The sequence below is a fragment of the Podarcis liolepis genome (assembly GCF_965112155.1).
Source record: "Podarcis liolepis genome assembly, chromosome: 6".
Lineage (NCBI taxonomy): Eukaryota > Metazoa > Chordata > Lepidosauria > Squamata > Lacertidae > Podarcis > Podarcis liolepis.
The window spans coordinates 39,087,925-39,106,860 of record NC_139559.1 but is presented as its reverse complement, the minus strand read 5'-3'; the positions used below and the strand labels follow the sequence as shown (position 1 = coordinate 39,106,860).

General features: G+C 42.7%; 1 protein-coding gene across 2 annotated transcripts in view; it reads right to left on the bottom strand.

The window, feature by feature from the left end:
- Positions 1 to 18,936, bottom strand: part of PLXNA2 (plexin A2) — a 400,950-nt gene that overhangs the window by 55,847 nt on the left and 326,167 nt on the right. For both annotated transcript variants that reach the window (XM_083508745.1, XM_083508746.1), the window contains exons 18-22: positions 14,894 to 15,133; positions 14,105 to 14,248; positions 11,093 to 11,327; positions 4,223 to 4,365; positions 1,139 to 1,407 (exon numbers count right to left, since the gene is read on the bottom strand). In XM_083508745.1, the coding sequence (XP_083364871.1) occupies positions 1,139 to 1,407; positions 4,223 to 4,365; positions 11,093 to 11,327; positions 14,105 to 14,248; positions 14,894 to 15,133 (1,031 nt within the window). The remainder of the gene's footprint in view (positions 1 to 1,138; positions 1,408 to 4,222; positions 4,366 to 11,092; positions 11,328 to 14,104; positions 14,249 to 14,893; positions 15,134 to 18,936) is intronic.

Sequence of the window (18,936 nt, the reverse complement as noted above, 5' to 3'; positions counted from 1 at the left end):
CCTCCATGGCTTCCTCTTAGCCAGTTGTGTTATACTTTGTTACTCTTGTAGCTACTGCCACTTTGCTCCAGACTTGCCCACTTTAAAATCTTACACTTATGGCAGAGGTTCTGCCCTCCTTGCTTGTGCTTGGGTGATACAAAAGCAAATAGAGTCATCCACATAACATGTTAGTTTTCTCAGCAGTCATTGGGAAAGAGGAACAATGGCAGGAAGCTGGGATATCAAACATTCTAATGGAGACACCAGATTTTCCAGGGCAAAACCAGAATGGTACAGCAAAGGTTTTTGCAAGAGGTCTTTAAGCACATGGTGTTGTATAATACAATGACCGACTCTGAGGTTGTGGCGCTCATCTCGCTTTATTGGCCGAGGGAGCCGGCGTACAGCTTCTGGGTCATGTGGCCAGCATGACTAAGCCACTTCTGGCGAAACAGAGCAACGCACGGAAACGCCGTTTACCTTCCCGCTGGAGCGGTACCTATTTATCTACTTGCACTTTGATGTGCTTTCAAACTGCTAGGTTGGCAGGAGCAGGGACTGAGCAACGGTAGCTCACCCTGTCATGGGGTTTTGAACCACCGACCTTCTGATCGGCAAGTTCTAGGCTCTGTGGTTTAACCCACAGCACCACCCGCGTCCCTGTATGGTATTGTATAAACACCAACAATTGGGAAACACTTGCCTGCAAGCGCACCAATTGGAGAATAGCCTTTACCAAAGGTGTCATGGCTTTGAAGACACTTGAACTTAGGACACAAGGGAGAAACGTGCTAAGAGAAAGGCACGCTTGGCAAATCCACACCGTGATCAACTCCCACCTGGAAACCAATGTCCCCACCGTGGAAGGACGTGTGGATCCAGAATTGGCCTCCATAGTCACTTACAGACTCATTGTTAAAACCGTGTTTATGGAAGACAAATCTTACTTGGCTATGAGTGATCGCCAAAGAAGAAGACTGTTCAAAGGTTACATCTGGTGGGTGAACTTGGTGATTTCAGGAACATTAGGGAGCATTCACTTTTCCAGCCCCCATGCCCTTCACATTAGCACACCTGGGCTATTGCATTCTTGAACCACAGCCTTTCCAAAAAAGGTAACAACATCTATCAAACCACCTTCTCGCTTCACTTTTACCTGCGCAGGAGAAGCTTGGGATGATTCTTGTTCTCCAGGTTCTTCTCAATCAGATCAGAGAGCAACTGCTTCAGGACATCAGTGGCATATTCTAGCTTTCCCTGAAGTCCTGTCATGATGAGGGAAGCCACATTGCCACGGTCACGCATGGAGAAACTTCGCTGCATCTCCAGGGTACGGATAAATGTCAGCAGAAAGACCTTGTTATTGATCAGGTGGGCAAATAGCTTCAAGGCCTTTTCAACATTCTGCTGTCCATTCCCTTGCACCTGTAAAATGGGAAGTGTGTCTTCAGGGATCAGTTTAAAGAGCAATGCCTCCTATTTCCAGCCTGGCTTCAACTTTCCAAAAGCTCAGAGTGTAGCCCTACAAAGTACATCAATCAATCAATCAATCAATCAATCAATCATAGAAGTTTATTGTTTTAGCCAAAGGCCATGACAAACCTGCAGCAACAGTACCAATGCAGACCATACATGAATAATATGGTTCCAGTTACAGATAGGTAGCCGTGTTGGTCTGCCATAGTCAAAATAAAAAAATTCCTTCCAGTAGCACCTTAAAGACCAACTAAGTTAGTTCTTGGTATGAGCTTTCGTGTGCATGCACACTTCTTCAGATACACTGAAACTGCTACTGGAAGGAATTTTTTTATTATGAATAATATGAGCCACCATCCATGAAAGGTTACCAGAGACACCAACAAACTCAAATCCAGCTTGATTTTAAATTAAACTTCTGAATCAGCACAACAATTTACACTGATTTTACCTAACTCCTTTTTCCTGCTTTTTCTTTGGGGGGGGGGTAGCCAATGCATACAGGGCTACTCTCTGTGTTACAAATATATGATTGTCACTCAGAAGAAACTGAACTATTTCTGCCGGGGTGTACCTGCTTGCTTGTGTGAGCAAAGGTTTCAGAAAGTGGTCTCTTGTCTCTCTATATATGGGGTGAGCTAGCAGATAAAGTGTGATGTCTCCCACCTAAGGCTGACCACAAAGTTGTTCCGCGTATGGGACCTTATTGCTAAGAAGTACATTATATTGTCTGTGCACTGAGGTTAAAAGCCCACTAAGTGGCACGTGAATTGTGCATCGGTTGCACAAAAGTGACACTCCCACTGGCAAATTAATTACTAATTTAGGCAACTGCTTTATTGTGAAATGGCAGTAAAACAACAAAAAACATTCAGGCTTTCCCACTAGTCCTGTTTGTAAGTAATTCATTATGAGTCAAAATGATAAAGCACTGAGCATAATTCTTCTCCAAAGTTTTCAGTGACTTATGTGTTCAAGTTGCTCACGTTATGTAACTAAGCAGCTGTGTAATTGGCAGCACATTCATCACTACTATAGCTTTTTTGGGAAATGGTAAATAAAAGAAGTAGCTAGCATCAATATTTGCTTGCTATTTGGTGATATAAATAGAGAAAGCAAGGCACGACTGATTACTTAAACACCCATTTCCACAGGTGCAATACCAGTGGCTCGGCTAATTGCCCCAAAGTCTTGAGACAGGAAAGTTGGGGGGTAAAACTCGTCTTTATCTGACTGCAAGTTATTTCAATTTATAATATAAATTAAACATCTTGAAAAAAATCAAATCATATAGGTTGAAAGAGGTCCTGCCATTCACGTCATATAACCCTCCCATATGTAGACCAATGTTTTAGAGCAATAAATAATTTAAAAGTGCATGAATGGGTTAAGCTTTAGTTAGGCTTAATTTGCAATCAATCAAATTTAGCTTTGTTCATGACCTTTTCATACTAGTCTATAACTGCTCTCTTACTAGGGACAAAGAGATTTGCATACAAGCTGTTTAGGCTTAGTAGTAAAATAAGTGTTGTGCAAGCCTGTCAGGTGACCCATGAGACTTGTACTACAGCACATTTTTGCCATTGGGCTTGGTCAATTTTCTTTTTATTGTAAAAGCACACTTGAAAAATAAAACCTAGTGTATATTTCTTTCACTTAACTTAGGTCTGATCCTCCAAGCCCAGGTCTTCAAAATACTACCACTTGAGCTACGAACAGTAGCTACCAGGCTTGTTTTAATTAGAGCCCCAGAGAAGGACTTCGTATATTGATCAATAAGTTAAACAGCTATCGGCAGGGTACTGCAGAAGTATAGTAGGACAGCAAAGCTGTTAATCTACCCTATATGCAGTCAATGAATTTTCTCTGCCATCATGTGTAACCTTTTTGCAAACTGGGAGTAGGAAGAGGCAGGCTGCAGAGCTCCTTACATTCTACAGCAGAATCTTGACTGACAAGGCAAAGGGGACACAGAAATGTTTGTACAGGATCCAGCAGCAGGAAAAATGAAATGCAAACAGGACTATTGAGGCATGGGCATTTCCATGTTATTACTCTCACAAAGGCAGCATATGCGACTAATGCACAGAAATGCAACTGATGGCAATGCTCCTTCTTTTATTTTTCCATGGTCAAATGCCAGCAGCAGCATTTTCATACTGAATAATGGGTTCCATCTGCTCCTGCACTTGCTTTATCTATATAAAAAGTAACTCAAAATTGGGATGGCTGGCAACACAATTTTTCAGCGGACAAAGCCGAAGGGATGTGACCAAGGTCCAAGAGCTCTGCCAAGCGGAGGAAGAGATGTAGAAAATTTGAGAAGTTGTTGGGTTTTGTTCTTTGCAAAACAGGAGAGTTGTTTTCCTTGGGGCACAAGCAGAGTGTAATTTTCCCCGGACACCCCCACTCTCTGGTTTTCTTTCAATAAACAGAGAATTTAAGAAACCTTTAAACAGCTGCTGGTCATGGGGCTTCAGCAACTGGGGGTGTGGGGAATAGTAGGACTGAAGCCACACAGAAGAAATCAAGAGGAAGCAAACTGCGTGTAAACTACACAAAACACAAGCCTTTTGTTACAGCGAACTTGAGTGTTCAATGTGCTTAGCCCAGCACTTCTAATAAGATTCAGCGTGGGAGGCAGAAAGGTGCTTTCACAGCTGTGTAGGTTTCAATCTAGCTTCCTAGTGGGGATCTGGGAAGCAACAACGCTTGCTACCTGATGAAACAGAGAGACAGGGAGAATGTGCTGCTATTTCATTACCTCTAGTTCACGCAGGACAGGGTGGTCCTCTATGCCAGGGAAGAGGACCCGCATGGCATATGTGCGATAGTCAAGGTACGGGATCCCTGAGCGGTCCAGGTCGCTGGTTAACTCGTTGATGTCTGTCTGCAGCTCTGCAAAAGCTATTCGAGAAAGGGAGGGAGAAAGACAAGACAATCAGAAGTGAGCACTGGAAATGCAGGCTGCAGTACAAGCAATCAAGGACTGCAAATGAGCCAGCTCAGGGAAGCTCGTTTACTCTAGACCTCTCTGTGTCACTCAGACATGCCCTCAAGCTGGGAGCCACTTCCCCAGCATGAGAGAGAGAAAGAGAAGCACAATGCAAAGAACAGATGCTGAGAACAAAACAGACTTGCTAATTTGTATGCTGTTCACACCTTGTATGTAAGCACTGAAAATGCCTTGAAAGGCACTAGATAAAAATAAAGATCCTATTTTTAAATCACTGTACTGTGCAGCTTCTCTTTCACAGTCACTCACTCACTCTATCCACACCTCAGCCTAAATGTTTTTTGGGTTTTTTGCTGTGGCTAGCACATGGATTCCTTCCCCATGCTCTGCAGCTTAAATGGCATTAGCCAGTGCCCAGGAAGAAAACAATGCTTTCAAGTGGGGGTAGAGAACTGCAGGTGTAAAGGACTGCAACAGGCTTCATGCAATGGGCTTTTGATGTGCATAGGGAAAGAGCACGGAAACTCTAAATGCTGTGCAACATGTTTCATGGCAGTGTGCATGTACAATATATCCAGTCCTTCCTCCCCTTTTCAAGGAGGAAGGACTGCAGAAACATTCTGCGCATATGGCAGCATCACCTGTCATGCCTCCAACACATTAAGTGTTGGCATAGCGGCACTGTGCAAACGCGGATGCTCTCCTAAGACACACACACACTGGAGAGGCTTGTTCTGGTGAATGTAAACTGGCCCTAAGATGCAAACATAATTGCATACTTATTTGTAAAAAATACCAGTGCTGATTAGGGGGTGTTTCTTTGTCCTCATTAAAATCTGCTATGGTTAAAAGACAGTAGACTTCCCTGCTGAACAAGTTAATGTTATTTACATTTCTTCACAAATGAGAACTTTGCTGGTGCGTTGGGTGTCATGTGTCCTCCTCTATAAGGGATAGTTCTGTATTTGAAGGTGTAAAAGATTAAGATATATAAGGAGAATGAGCAGGGATCTTGAAGTTCCTCACCAGGGAGTCCCTGGGTCACAGTTTTTACTATGGGGAGATATATCTTATTTCTATATAAATTATAGTAATTTCCCCCCTAAATCTGCATCTAAATATATAAATTAGCACTCTTGTTCTTTTTTTTTTTAGCAATGGAAAATTGATCACCCTACTAGTGTTTCCCTGTCATGTGACAAAGGGATAGCATAACTTTCAGAACTGCAGGGTTCTTTTGCTGGGGGCGGGGGAGAGAATCCTACCTTGTGAAAATTGCATATTAACCTTTGGTGAATAATTTCTTGAGCACTCAGTTCCAATTTGCAGTGAGACAAGAATATACAATAGGAAAACACTACACTATACCCTGTAGGTGGAATTTTGTTAGGAGGGGGTTTAAGGGAACAAGCAATTGTTGCAGAATAACCACGCCAGGTAGTCTAACGTATTAATATTTTTAGCTATATTAAAGTATTAGTGAAATAAAATATATTTGGGGGAAAAATAGATAAGGGCCTGATGCATGTCATTGTTTGTGCTCACTTGCCACAACACTGGAAGGCAGGAGTAACACTGTTTCCCAGTGATCAATTGGATAAAATACTGCCTGCATTCTGTTCATTATATCACCAAAAGTGAAGACTAACTCCACCACCACCACCCTGCCCCATAAAAGTTCCACATTCAGGATGGGACCTAACTAAAACCCCAAGAGGTCTAGATACCCAGAACTTGCCCACCCACAGTTGGCTATTGTCTTCCACTACACTTTGGTCAGTGCAGAATGGCTCAAAACAGCTTGCTCTTGCTTGATGAGATAAGCTTACATTCAAATTAGTTTCTATAACCCTGCTTGGGAGACCACACTGGGGTTGTCTTGCTTGTGGAAACCTGAATGAGAAGCTAGATGACATGGCAAAATATGAAGATGTGGGGTGATTGCAATAAAAAGTTTTTAAATCTTCAAGATTTCAGAAATGTTTTAGAAGACCTTTAGGTCCTGTGCAATCCTAAACCATTTCCCTCAGAAGCATTCCCCATTGAGTTCAATGGGACTTATTCCCAGGTAAGTGGGTATAGGATTTCAACCCTATCGACTTATCCGAGAAAATTTACTGGTGCTTCATTTTATAGGACTGACATTTATATGGTAACTGTAAAAATCATTCTATTGCTCACCCATGACTACTGCTGAGAAGAGTTTTTGATCTGCAACAGCACTGTCTGAAAATAAATGTCTTGATTCTTAATTAGACTTCAGTCTAACAAGAGTGTTCTGCTTCTTTGTCCTTTTAGCTTTGAAATGTGTTTCAATTGAAAAAGAAAACATCCCAAACCAACAAATTGCACATCTCAAACAGTCACCTCTGAGTGCTACATTCCCAGAGTTATATGTACCCTGCTGAGTAACCACAATAAGTCTCTTCATGCATACATGAATCTGCTGCTCACCTGAAAGAGTCATAATGAACACTTGTAATGGCTCAAACTTTTTTTTTAAAGTCTCTACAGTGAATGTTTGAAAAAAGTTTGGTTCCCCCCCCCCCAAGCACCTTCCACCAATGTCTCACCTGCTTTGCCCAAGACAGGGTGGCAGAAGAACAGGGAAGTGATGGCACTCACTAGCTTGCCTTTGAACTGTTCACAACCATGGCTCAGAAATGAACTCCTGGGCTCTCAAAAGCTCACTTCAAAGGATAAATGGGCTTTTAGTACCCCCAAATGCATTCAAATCCTTTTCTGGCTCAGACCAATAACCAGATCATAGTAGGCCCCCTGCCCTGTCCGCAAAGCAACCTCCCCAACTTTCCAAATGTAATCTCAGTGTCCCTTAAAAGGACTACAAATCCCGAGACGGCACCACTATGGAAGCGATGTAATAGAATCAAAGAATCATAAAATTTTAGAGTTGGAAGGGACCCTGGGATCATCTAGTCTAATCTCATGCAATGCAGGGATATGCAGCTGTCCCATACAGGGATTGAACCTGCAACTTTGGCGTTATCAGCACCACACTCTAACTGAGCTATCCTGGCTGTATTGGTTTGAGAGGAGGACCCATCTCTCTTGCCATTCAGAACGTTACAACATGGAATGTGTTCATCTCTATTTCCCAATGAAAAATATTTAAACAGTATTTAAAAAGCAGTCAAGAGTGAGGAAGTTGTCTTCTTCTTCTTCGTCTTCTTTAAAAAAATCCCTTTCAATGTTTGCTTTGGGGTGAAGCAGGAATACTAGATAGGAAATGATATTTTTTTTTAATTGTGCAAAATACAGGCAAGAAACTCCACATCTACTTCCAGACTTTGGCCTTTCCCCCTCCACTGGGTGGCCTGTGCTCCTATTCAGTGTTCTGAAGTGTAAAAATGTGTGAATTCACTCACTAACTCTGTCAGTCACCGAGGGCTGTAAATTATTTTTCTGCCTGGTTCTAACTCACTCCATGTAACACTTGGATCATTGCAAGGTTTCTGGCTTTCCTAACATCCACATAAAATGCCTACAGGAAAGGGTCAGCAGACAGCAAGGCCTAATGACCTGGCACCAACAAACTCTGTACATGTTGCTTAAATAGGATCAAGGGCTAATCCTGTTCTCCACACATTAGTCAGGCAATGGATGTCTCTGCATCCAATACACTCGTTACTGTCTTCCCTCGCATACAGACTTCACGGGAGAGCTCTGAGCCTCTCCGTCTGCAAAAGAGGGCATTTTATGAGTGGGTGTGTTTAAGAGAGATTGACCAAATGTTTATTTGACAGCTGTACGTGAGCTTAGGCCCTGTTAAATTCACACCAGATCAAAGGCAACAGGGTAAGCAGGAGGCAGTTACCACGGAAACAAGACTTGGTACTGTTCAGTACTGGAGATGTATTCAGTCAACAGGGAAAAGTTATGTTAGGCAAAACAGATGTGCTAAGGAATATGTGTGTATATATGAAAATGACAAAGTTTTGTGTGAAATGGCTCATCCTAGTGTCTGCAGGGTTCTTCCATTCTGATCTGATGAATGTTCTTGGAAATAAGCCCCACAATGTTCAGTGGACTTTGATCCAAGCTAAGTGTGCGGAGAATGCAGACCTAATGTGTGATTATGGCAGTCTATCATCTTCTATAACAATGTTGTTACAGCCATGATTCTGATCCTCAGACACTTACTTTGGAGTAAAGTCTGTATATAGTGCAAGGGTAGGAAAAAGTTAATGATTCTTTTGTCTGATTCTGTCTAATCCTAGCACATAGTGGATTGATAAGATTATGAGTACATTGCTTTGTGTTTCCTTGTGGTCTTGTCTCTCTTTCTGTGTTCATCAGTTGAGCAGTCCTTGTTCCAGGAAAGCTCAATTTAAACAAAGTTATGTTGTGGGCTAGTGGAATTTTTAGCACTGTGGAATTATGGGGACAGGTCTTTTCTCTGCCCTGGCCATTTCAGACACTGGTGCTTTGCTGCATTTGTGTCCCTTCAATTGAAGCTTGAATGTCATGTGTATTGGCAAAATGATACCCTTTCCCCAAAGATTTATACAGTTTACACAAGAGAAAGGTTAAGTTAGCCTTGGGAGTCAGTAACACCAAGGCAGGAAGTATGCTATGGCAATAACTCTTACCAAGAGGACAAAAGATAATATAAAATTAATATAATAAAATTAATGTCCATGGCTTTTTGTCAATGACATATGTAGCTGATAATGGGAAACAAGTTAAGGTCTGACACTTGCAGCGACTCTCCACTCCTACCTACCGTGCACACACAGGTAGGAATGGAGAGTTGCTGCAAGTGTCAGACCTTAACTTATTTCCCATTATCAGCTACATATGTCATTGACAAAAAGCTGCTAATATTGTGTCCAGTAAGCCATACTGTGCATGGTTTCATCCGATTCTGTGGGATCAGTTCCAGTGATTGAGACCTGAGGATATGGATAAGATGCTTCTGGTTGTCCATCCCACTGCTTGCCCTTTTGACCCTTGCCCATCCTGGCTTGTTCATACAAATTTGTGGGGTGCTGACTGGCAGTTCAGCTGCAGGCACTTATGGAGGAAGCAAATTATCTGGACCCATTCTAGTCTGGGTTCAGGCCTGGGTTTGGCACAGAATCATCCTGGTGGTTGTAACAGATGACCTGCTTCAAGGGACAGGTAGGGGAGTGCAACCCTACTGCTACTATTGGATCTCAGTAGCTTTTGATACCATCAACCCATGGTATCTTCATGGACCATCTCTGGGGGTAGGGAGCCAGAGGCACCATTTACAGTGGTTCTGCTCCTATCTGCATGGCCACTACCAGAGACTAGCATTGATGGACTACATATTGTGCACTGCTTTCCCCCAATGCTATTTAACATCTATATGAAGTCATTGGGAGGATATATGGGGCACTAAGAAACTCAACTCTACTTTTCTATTAAATATGAGTCAGGAGAAACCATGCATAAGCTAAACTAGCACCTGGATGTACTGGTGGAATGGATAAGGAAAAGTAGACTGAAGATGGAACATGCTAAGAAGGAGCATTGTGGGTAAGTTGTTCCCAGGTCTGAGGACTGGGGAGTCTGGCTGTTCTAGATGGGACTGCACTCCCTCTGAAAGAACAGATACACAGTTTAGGGGTTCTCTTCGAACCATATTTGTCCATGGACTCCCAGGTGTCCTCTGTGGCAAAGAATGCCCATCCACAGCCACAGCTGGTGCATCAACTGAGCCATTTTTGGATTTCAGTTATTTGGCTCCATGACATGTGTTAATAAAGCAAGTTTTAAGACTCTGTACAGTGGTGCCTCGCAAGACGAAAAGAATCCGTTCTGGGATTCTCTTCGTCTAGCGGATTTTTCGTCTTGCGAAGCAAGCCCATTGACAGATTAGCGGATTAGCGCTATTAGCGGCTTATCAGCTTAGAAAAAGGGGGGGGAGGAGGAAAAAAACCCGCAGGAACTCGCAAGACATTTTCGTCTTGCGAAGCAAGCCCATAGGAGATTCGTTTTGCGAAGCACCTCCAAAACAGAAAACTCTTTCGTCTAGCGAGTTTTCCGTCTTGCGAGGCATTCGTCTTGCGGGGCACCACTGTACAAAGCCAGAAATCATTCTGAACCAGGTTACCTGGGAAATTGTTTTCCCCTTCATTGCTCAGTAAGGACAATTAAGATTAGCAAATCGAACCCAGTTATGGTAGTTTTGCCATAGGCTGGTGATTATCGGCTTGCGGTAACATGTCTCAGCTCTTGGTTCCTATGTTCTACCTGGTTTTCTGTCCAGCCAAGACAGGCTCAAGCTGCTGCTGGCCAGGCAAGTTGACACCATCAGTCTGAGACCATGAAACAGATGCCTTAGTCATTTGTTAATGGACATCACATATTAGCAATAACCTGAGGAGAAGGGATCTACTGGAGATCAAGAATATACAGCTTCCCACAGTCTTCTGAAACTGATCTCCATGATGCACTTCCTTTCATTCACAAATTATGCCACTGTCAGTGCAACAAGGGAAACTCATTTTCACTGATAAGGAACTTCTCTGGATCCCTCTGATGCCTCTGTCAAATTGTGCTAGGCAGTGCTGTGAATATACTTTTTGTGAAAGACACATGCACAAGCCCTTGCTTAAGTAGACCTTTTCTCATGTGTCATTAGACATTACCAGATTAGTGGAGGAGAATACCTGGGGTAGTACTACTGACCTTCTTTGCATTCGAGGGCCACCCGAGACTCTAGGTTGTCCATCTGCATCTGTAGCCTCTTGAGGGTTAGGTCGTTTTCACGAGATTTGCGCTTGTAGGCAATGAGGACAATAATTACGATGATGAGAAGAAGGCTGCCTCCTGCTGCAATGCTGACAATAGCTGGCAAGGTCAGGAGGCTGTCCGAGATCACATTCACTGAGCCAGGGGAGAAGATGATGCCACCTACATGCACCTAGTCAAGCAAAAGACATTGGACATAGTCATCAAACTTTATCGCAGTGCTCTCAAGTAGAGTGGTCTAGGGAGAAGATACCTACTTAGGAAGGAGATCATGCCAACTGTTGTGCAAAGCATCAAACAGCGTAAACAACCTGCTTCTGAGGAAGACCTCAGGGCTGACCTTGCCTGTCCCACCACCTCCACTCCTGGCAGAGAAGCAGTGCCTGCATTGGTGCCGATTTCAGGAGAGAGCTCGCCAAAATCACATAGGAACTTGCGGATCATGCAACATCTTACTTGAAATCAGTGGTGATGCCAGCACAACTTCTCTGCTGGTGGTTCAGGCAGCAGCAGCAGCAGTGGCAAGACGGCACCTCCCATTTCACCTTGAGCATCAAAACAGGGTGGGCCACCTCCAGAAAGACCCTGAGAATTTCTATTACAGGCTCTAAATGTATCTCTCTGCTTATCTGCATAGGAGCTGATCTACGGAAAGAAACTTCTATTTTTGTTCCAGTAGTCATCCTTGCAGGATTTTTCTTCAGAAATGTGTGTCATCAAGGACTAGTACCTGACAGTGGTCCCCTGCCCATGTCAGACCTGCTCTGGGAATAATTCCCAAAGAGCCAACTATGCCTTCAGAGGGCACACAGTCTAAAGTTTGGTCTGCCAAATCACAGACACTGCTTGCATGGTCTTGTCTATCTACAGAGAGAAAGGGCACAGCCTACTTGAAACACAGAAAAGGCTTCAAGTTGCGATAAATGCGTCATCCCGGCACTATCTCTGGGCTTTGTTCTGATTATCTGATGGCTCCATTTGACTTTCATTTCACAAGCTTTCAGCTTCCTTTTGTAAACCATGGACATTAGAGACAGAATGACAATTTCATTGACCAAGAAGTTTAAAGAGGAAGTAGGAAAGAAGAAAGGAAAAACAAAAGAGATGGAATGGCGGGGGGCCTGGGGTAAACCATGGGATTGCGGCAAATAAACAGATAGACAGTTAAGGATGGACTAAGTTTTGCAGAACATGCTATGGCCTCTGATAAGTGCAGATTCTAATGGGAAAGGGCTATGTTACAGTGCTATTTCAACAGGGAGCTGTTATGACTTGGCACCCGAGAGTATAAGACACAAAGCAGATAAGGTTTTACTAGATCCCAGCAAAATAAACTTGGAAGATCGTTAGGCAGGTTTGATTAAAGGACCAACTTCTTTTGGGGAATTGAAATGTAAGGATACCAGCTTCACTGGTTTGTCCTCCAAATACAATAAATAAGAGTCCCAAGAGATACTGCCTTATTCAATAAACACACCTTTCCCCTGCATTTCAGTTCAATCCTTTTCAGTGGGTAAACCTGAGAAAATGATCTGGAACCAAAGCATCATGCAAGCACTGCCAAAACTCTTCAGAGGTTGCCTGTTTGATCATTAACTGTATTATATTATACACCAGTGGCAGTATTTTGAATGGGGCATTATCATACAACTGTAATTTCCCTTGTGCTCCCTGGCTCATTCATTTTAGGTGAAAAGATTAGCTTAAAAATGAGGTAACACACTAGCACTTTGCTACCATATCTATTAAAGTTGAGACTAGCAGGAAGAAAAACATCTACTTCTAATCCTATCACCTTGTTTCAAGAAATCAGTTATAAAACAAGTGTGTAAAAATTCTCATAGAATTATGCCTCTCTTCTTCATCTGAATGGAGCAAAATTACAAACAACAATCAGTCTGTGTCCACACTATTGTCCTTGTACCATTTTTAAAATGGTTATTTGTCTGCCATCATTGTGCCTTATTTGTTATGGGATGTATCTGGCACAGTCGTGCCCTTAGAGCATAAAGCTGAATAAATGGTTTTCATCAATAAACCTGACAGACAAGCTAATCCTGTCTTCAGCTATAGCTTATGCTAGCATGAGCTGAGATGAGGGGTTTGCTTCCCACTGTGTTGGGAGCCCAACACACCCACTTACATGTTTTGCTGTCTGCAAAACCTCTTGCTGCAATAAAGCTAGCTAGGCTCAAAAGTGTGGTGGCACTTTTTATTTTTCAACAGCTATGGGGTTTCAGACTTATCAGGTAGAAGGTCAGAGCTAAATCTGATTTATCCATTGCTGCTATATATTACCATGCAAAATTCACACTGATCCAGTGTGTGCTTGTGTAATGTGTGTGTGGCTAAAAAAAAAAAAGGTTCTACAAATACAGAACCTCCTGTCTACATAGGAAGAACCCTACTGGATCAATCAACAGATCCATCTAATCCAGCATCCTATTCCCACAATGGCCAACCAGATGGCTATAATGGCAGGACCAGAGTGCAACAGTACTCTTCCCACTGGTCATTCCCAGTATGCAGAGTCACACTGTCCCCGGCAGTGCAATAGAACACAGCCATCATGGTGAATAGTCATTGATATCCGTTTCCTCCACAGTCTATTCCCTGCAGCAATAACTTCTACAAGGTATTATATATTTACATGTATAAGTTAAAATGTTTTATTGCAGTGTGTTATCAAATTCATTCATTTATTTAGAAAAATATCCATGTCATCCTTCAATAAAATTCATAGGAGTATTCAAAGACATGCATCTGGATTTCCTGTATCTCTGAAAAATCTGGGACATTCACATCAAAGGATTGCACCCTACCTCAGCTCCATGTCAAAAGCCAGAACAGTAGATGAAGAAGAAAGGGATACTACTTCCAAATCATCACTAAGAGGGGAAAATCAAAATCAGAAGATGGGTAGACAAAAGTATTCTTCTTGGACCTCACCATAACTTTGTGTTGCCCAGTGAGATTTGGTGGTTCACACAGCAGCTGGGTCTCAGAGACGGTGACTGCACAAGGAGTCTCTCCAATCAGAACAGTGTAATTCAGCTTTGCTCCACCAGTGGCAGGGGGACACAGATTTTTACCCTGTGGGAAATAAGTGAGAGAAGGTTCTATGAAGATCCTAGTAAATGCCTTGGCTTCTTCTTGATCAGCTTTTCAGCACAAAATCAACAATTACGACATACTGTGTGCTGTGTCCTTTTAAGGATATGCTGTAACAAATTCCGTGTATAATTATTTTCCAATAGCTATTAGTGATAATGGTATATGTTTCGATAATCAACTGCACAGTTTAATGAGAGCTAACTCCTAGTATGGAAAGGTACATGATGAAAGTGTGTGTCTGCTGCATTTAAGCTTGAACCTTCCTCCACCTCCCAAAATTCAGGGTGGCATCCAACAGCATCCTTGTGCAAACTAAATAGTTCTTCTGCTTGCCGAAGTCTTTGATCTAGTGGAGGCCAACATCAAAGTGTTGCTGGGTGGTGCAGGGGGAATCATCAAATACTGTCTGCTTTCCTCTTCCGTTAGTGGAGACCTCTGTTGGACATTACAATTTTAGACGCACAATTAAAAAATCCAATGTGTGCACCTAAAAATGTAAAGTGTTAAGTGGTCCTAATGCAATAAATACATAGGGAGATTTGTCAAATGGGGGCAAGATTTGAAATGTGGTGTTCCAATGAGTTTGGGTTTGTGCTCTTATCAGGGCTGTGTTCATCATCTTACCTTCAAGATTATGGGTGAGCCTGGCTTCTGATCCAGCACCCCAGTGGCACTCAGAAGTTCAAAGGTAGGGTTTGGGTAGTAGATAAACTTGGTGTCATTGTAAATCAGCAAGGACTGAACATTGTTAAAGATGAATCCAAACTCATCAGGTCGCTCAACAGCATCCAAACCGGGTCGGTACTCCAGAGTGAGGGAGGGAGCCAGGCAAGTTAGGGTGGTTGAATTCACAACTTTGCATACCTGGAAGCAGATAACCAAGGATTTTATGCTTTGAATAAAACCTTTCTGTCTTTGAGAAGTGCCCAAATATTTCATGTATCTCTATTGATGTCACTGGAGTTGGACACAAACTGGAGTTGGACACAAACAAAATATCAGAACTTGTTCCAATCCATGTGCTACTTGCACCAACTTGTGCAACTTGAGTCTACAGACAAGACTCAATTTGGTGTGTGTGTCTGACTCTGTACATGAAAGAGGAGCATTTTCTCTTCTGCATTTGCTTGCCAGGAGATTTAAAAAAATGTCCTTGCAAGTCACAGATAACTAATAGAGATATATAACGCTGGGAGATTTGGCATAGCTGTAGTGTGCTGGAAATAATGGGATATGCTACCGAAGTACAGAAATAAATACAGGGACACATGAAGATGTTTTCTCACTGTATTTGCAGACTACAAGAAACAGCTCACAAGCTCTCTTCCATGTTTTAACATCACACTAATCTGACTATAGATTTCACTTTTACAAGCATGTGAAACCACAGGCATTGAGTAGAAAATGTGAACATATCTGGTTCACATCTCTCTCTTCCCTATTTTACTATGCAGAAAGATTTAATGATATAGCACTAAATCAATTTAGTTCTCATTGCACAAAGTTATAAACCCCTGCCCCAACAGTTTCAAAATTAAAATTTGTGTAATTCACTGACTGCAGTGAAGGTTTGTAAAAGTGTGGGACTCTTTTCTATTTCACATGCTGATTAATCCTCAAGAAAGAGAAACAAATAAAAGATAAACAAAAATAAACCAAAATTCTTTAAATTATTGGTATTTATGGGAAAACTCCAGATTCCAAAACTCATTGCCCCCCTCCCTAATTCTTACATAAAGAAAAATTCAGATAAGCCTGGGGCAATACCAAGGAACTTTGATAAGTGTACTGAACATACACTAAAAGCTGCACCAAACTAACAATTTGTTAATCAAAAACTGGGCATCTATTCAGGTTCAGGTTCATTTTAACAGATGGTTACAGAAGAATACCAGAAAGAAATGTGAAGAACTCTTAAGTCGTTGAATCAAACCTGTTTGGAATATTATTTATTCATCACCTGCTCACATTATAATATCATAGCGGTGAATAGAAAACTAAAGATAAGTATAAAATGTGCAGCAAAAGTAATAGAGTTTAAATAACAAATAACACTAGAAGATGAGCAGTGGGAAATCGTTAAGAATTTCATTCAGTATAGTCTTGGGTAAATAAAAAAGTACTGAGTATGCATGTAAAAGAAAAGAGTAGAATCAAAACGAGGAAAGGTGGAAGCCAAAACCTGGCTTTTGCCAGGCATTCTTAAAGCAGGAGCCCTGCCACATGTACCAACTGGGCAGAAGGAAGGTAGGCAGCCTGAAGCTGGTGCAGCAATCCAGCCCTTATCAGGCCCACTGCTATTGGGCCAGCTTGCGATCCAGTGGACCCTGGGGCAGGTCAGCCCAGCCTCTGACTGCCTCATTTCTGGTCTTTTCACTAAATCTTGCTAGCTGGACCACGTTTGTGTCAACGGAGTGTGGGTGGAGGCCACCAGAGGTGGACTGATGGGCACATTTGCCCAATACCCCCTTCTAACCTGGTGAAAAGGAGGTTTGGGTTGTACCCTCAATTGTTGGAGCAGCCTTTTCACAATAGTAATGAATTGCACATTAAAGGGGCCACAACACCGAAAGACCTGCTACTGGTGGATGCAAGGCAAATGATATTTCTCCTTAGGTTCTCTAACATGGAATGCAGCAAATGTATCATGAGCTCAGATCTGCATGTTATATTCTCCCTTTGTCCTCAGCCAATCACTAGGCCAGCAGACAGCATTTGAAACTGAAAATAGTAGCAGAACGTAAGTTCTGAACCAGATCTCTACCCCCTGCTCCATATACACACACTACTTCCATGCTGTGCTATTGTCTGCCACATATGCCTTTCAGCTAAACTTGTAATTAATGTCTGGTTCTGGTGACAAATCTAAGCAATTTCCCCAGGCCAGCTGTAAAGAACAATCAGTGGGTCACAAGGGATTTGAGGTAAAACAAAGGTTATGTCCCACTGGTAAAAAGTTGGCAGTCCAGTTCCCTTCTTCCCCTGGAAGAAGAGTTCATTAGGAAGCAGAGCATGGCTACTACTCCTGGAGTCTATAAGCTACTAAAAGGTGCTTATACCTTTCTAAGCATGATTCAAGGTAGGCTTACATCTTTTTTAAAAAAACAACAACAAGCTTTAAAGCACACGTGCCTCAGACCTGTAGACACATCTAATCCAGTAGTCTTCTTTCTTTCTTTCTTTCTTTCTTTCTTTCTTTCTTTCTTTCTTTCTCTCTCTCTCTCTCTCTCTCTCTCTCTCTCTCTCTCTTAATCACTCGTAGCCGAGTAAGATTGTCTTACATAAACATGGTTTTAATCCAGACAGGGAAAAAGGGAGGCAGACTGCTCACCCCTTTTTGGGGTGAGCAGAGTGGATCCTAAAAAGGGCTGCTCAGTCATGGATACAGCTGCCGAGCTGCTCAACTGCCTCATTCCTTGAGTCAGAACAACTGAATCTATCCACAGCCCATGTGCCAGTTCTTGACTAGGGGCTTCCAGATTTGTCGATCCTGCCCCTGTTACCATTTGCCGATCGCCATGGGACTTTTGGGGTTTGGGATGGGTTTTTGGAAGACGCCTGTGTGTGAATTTGCTTTATGTGTGTAGATCAGTGCATGCTGACCAATGCACAGTCTTCGCAGTAGGGCTCTGTTCCGATGGCATGAGTAGTCACGACGAGCCAGTAGATTCCTATCTGTTGCAGCCTTCATCCACCTTCACAGCTGTTGTAACATACCGTTTGTTATCATCCTCCTGTTCTGCCATTGAGGACTTCTTGGGTCATTCTCTGTCTAGCTCCTTCCCTTTGACCTTACCACCTTGGGTGACCCTGCTGGGAGTACGAGATTCCCGACAGCTTCACTCACAAGGGTCATAGGAACGTGCAAATCCACTCACCACAACAAGGTGATGATCCAGCGAGTGAGAATCCAATAGTAACGGCAGAGCCAGGTCTACAAATGAGAGCTTTGCCACGAGGAATCCATAACAGCCACATTTTTGTCTGGGATGCAAACTTTTTCTATGCTGGCTTCCACTGAAGCCGTCATGTCAATCGGCCTGAAGAGCTCCAGAGCAGTGAGAAAGCATGTGGCAGTAATACTTGGAACCCACCTGCATGTATTGTATGCAGCTGGAATGCTGAAAAGAGCATTCCAAGTCACCCCCTAGCACCTGAACCTTTAATTGTATCTAAAAATAGTGTTAAGAGTTGCAGGGCAGGGGTAGGTTGTATGGCTGAGCCCCGTTCCAATTCCTGAATCCAGAACAGATTCAATTCCTTGAATAGCCAGGCTAGCTTCCTGGTGAGGTAATGGCCCTCTAGGTATAGGTCATTAAGGTAACAAAGGAAGTGGCTCTGTGCCAGACAGAAAATGGATGGGCCTCCCTCAACTCACTGGTAGTTAGAAAGACAAAGGCCAGAGTTGAAGGTGTGTGTGTGTGTGTGTGTGGTAGAAACTACCACAAAGGTTGAAGATTAGGCAGTTTGGAGACAGAACCATGTCTGATTTCTGCTGGAATCCAAGGCTGTGGCCGTAGGTGAAACAAAAAACCCTTGGGGTGTCAGTGCTTTAAGCTCCTCCATTGTAGGCTTGGGTTGTATATGTGTGTAAACAAACCATATTTCATAAAGACACCACAGTATCATTTTGCTGAAATTATACAACAATGGGGAAAGGCAGGGGG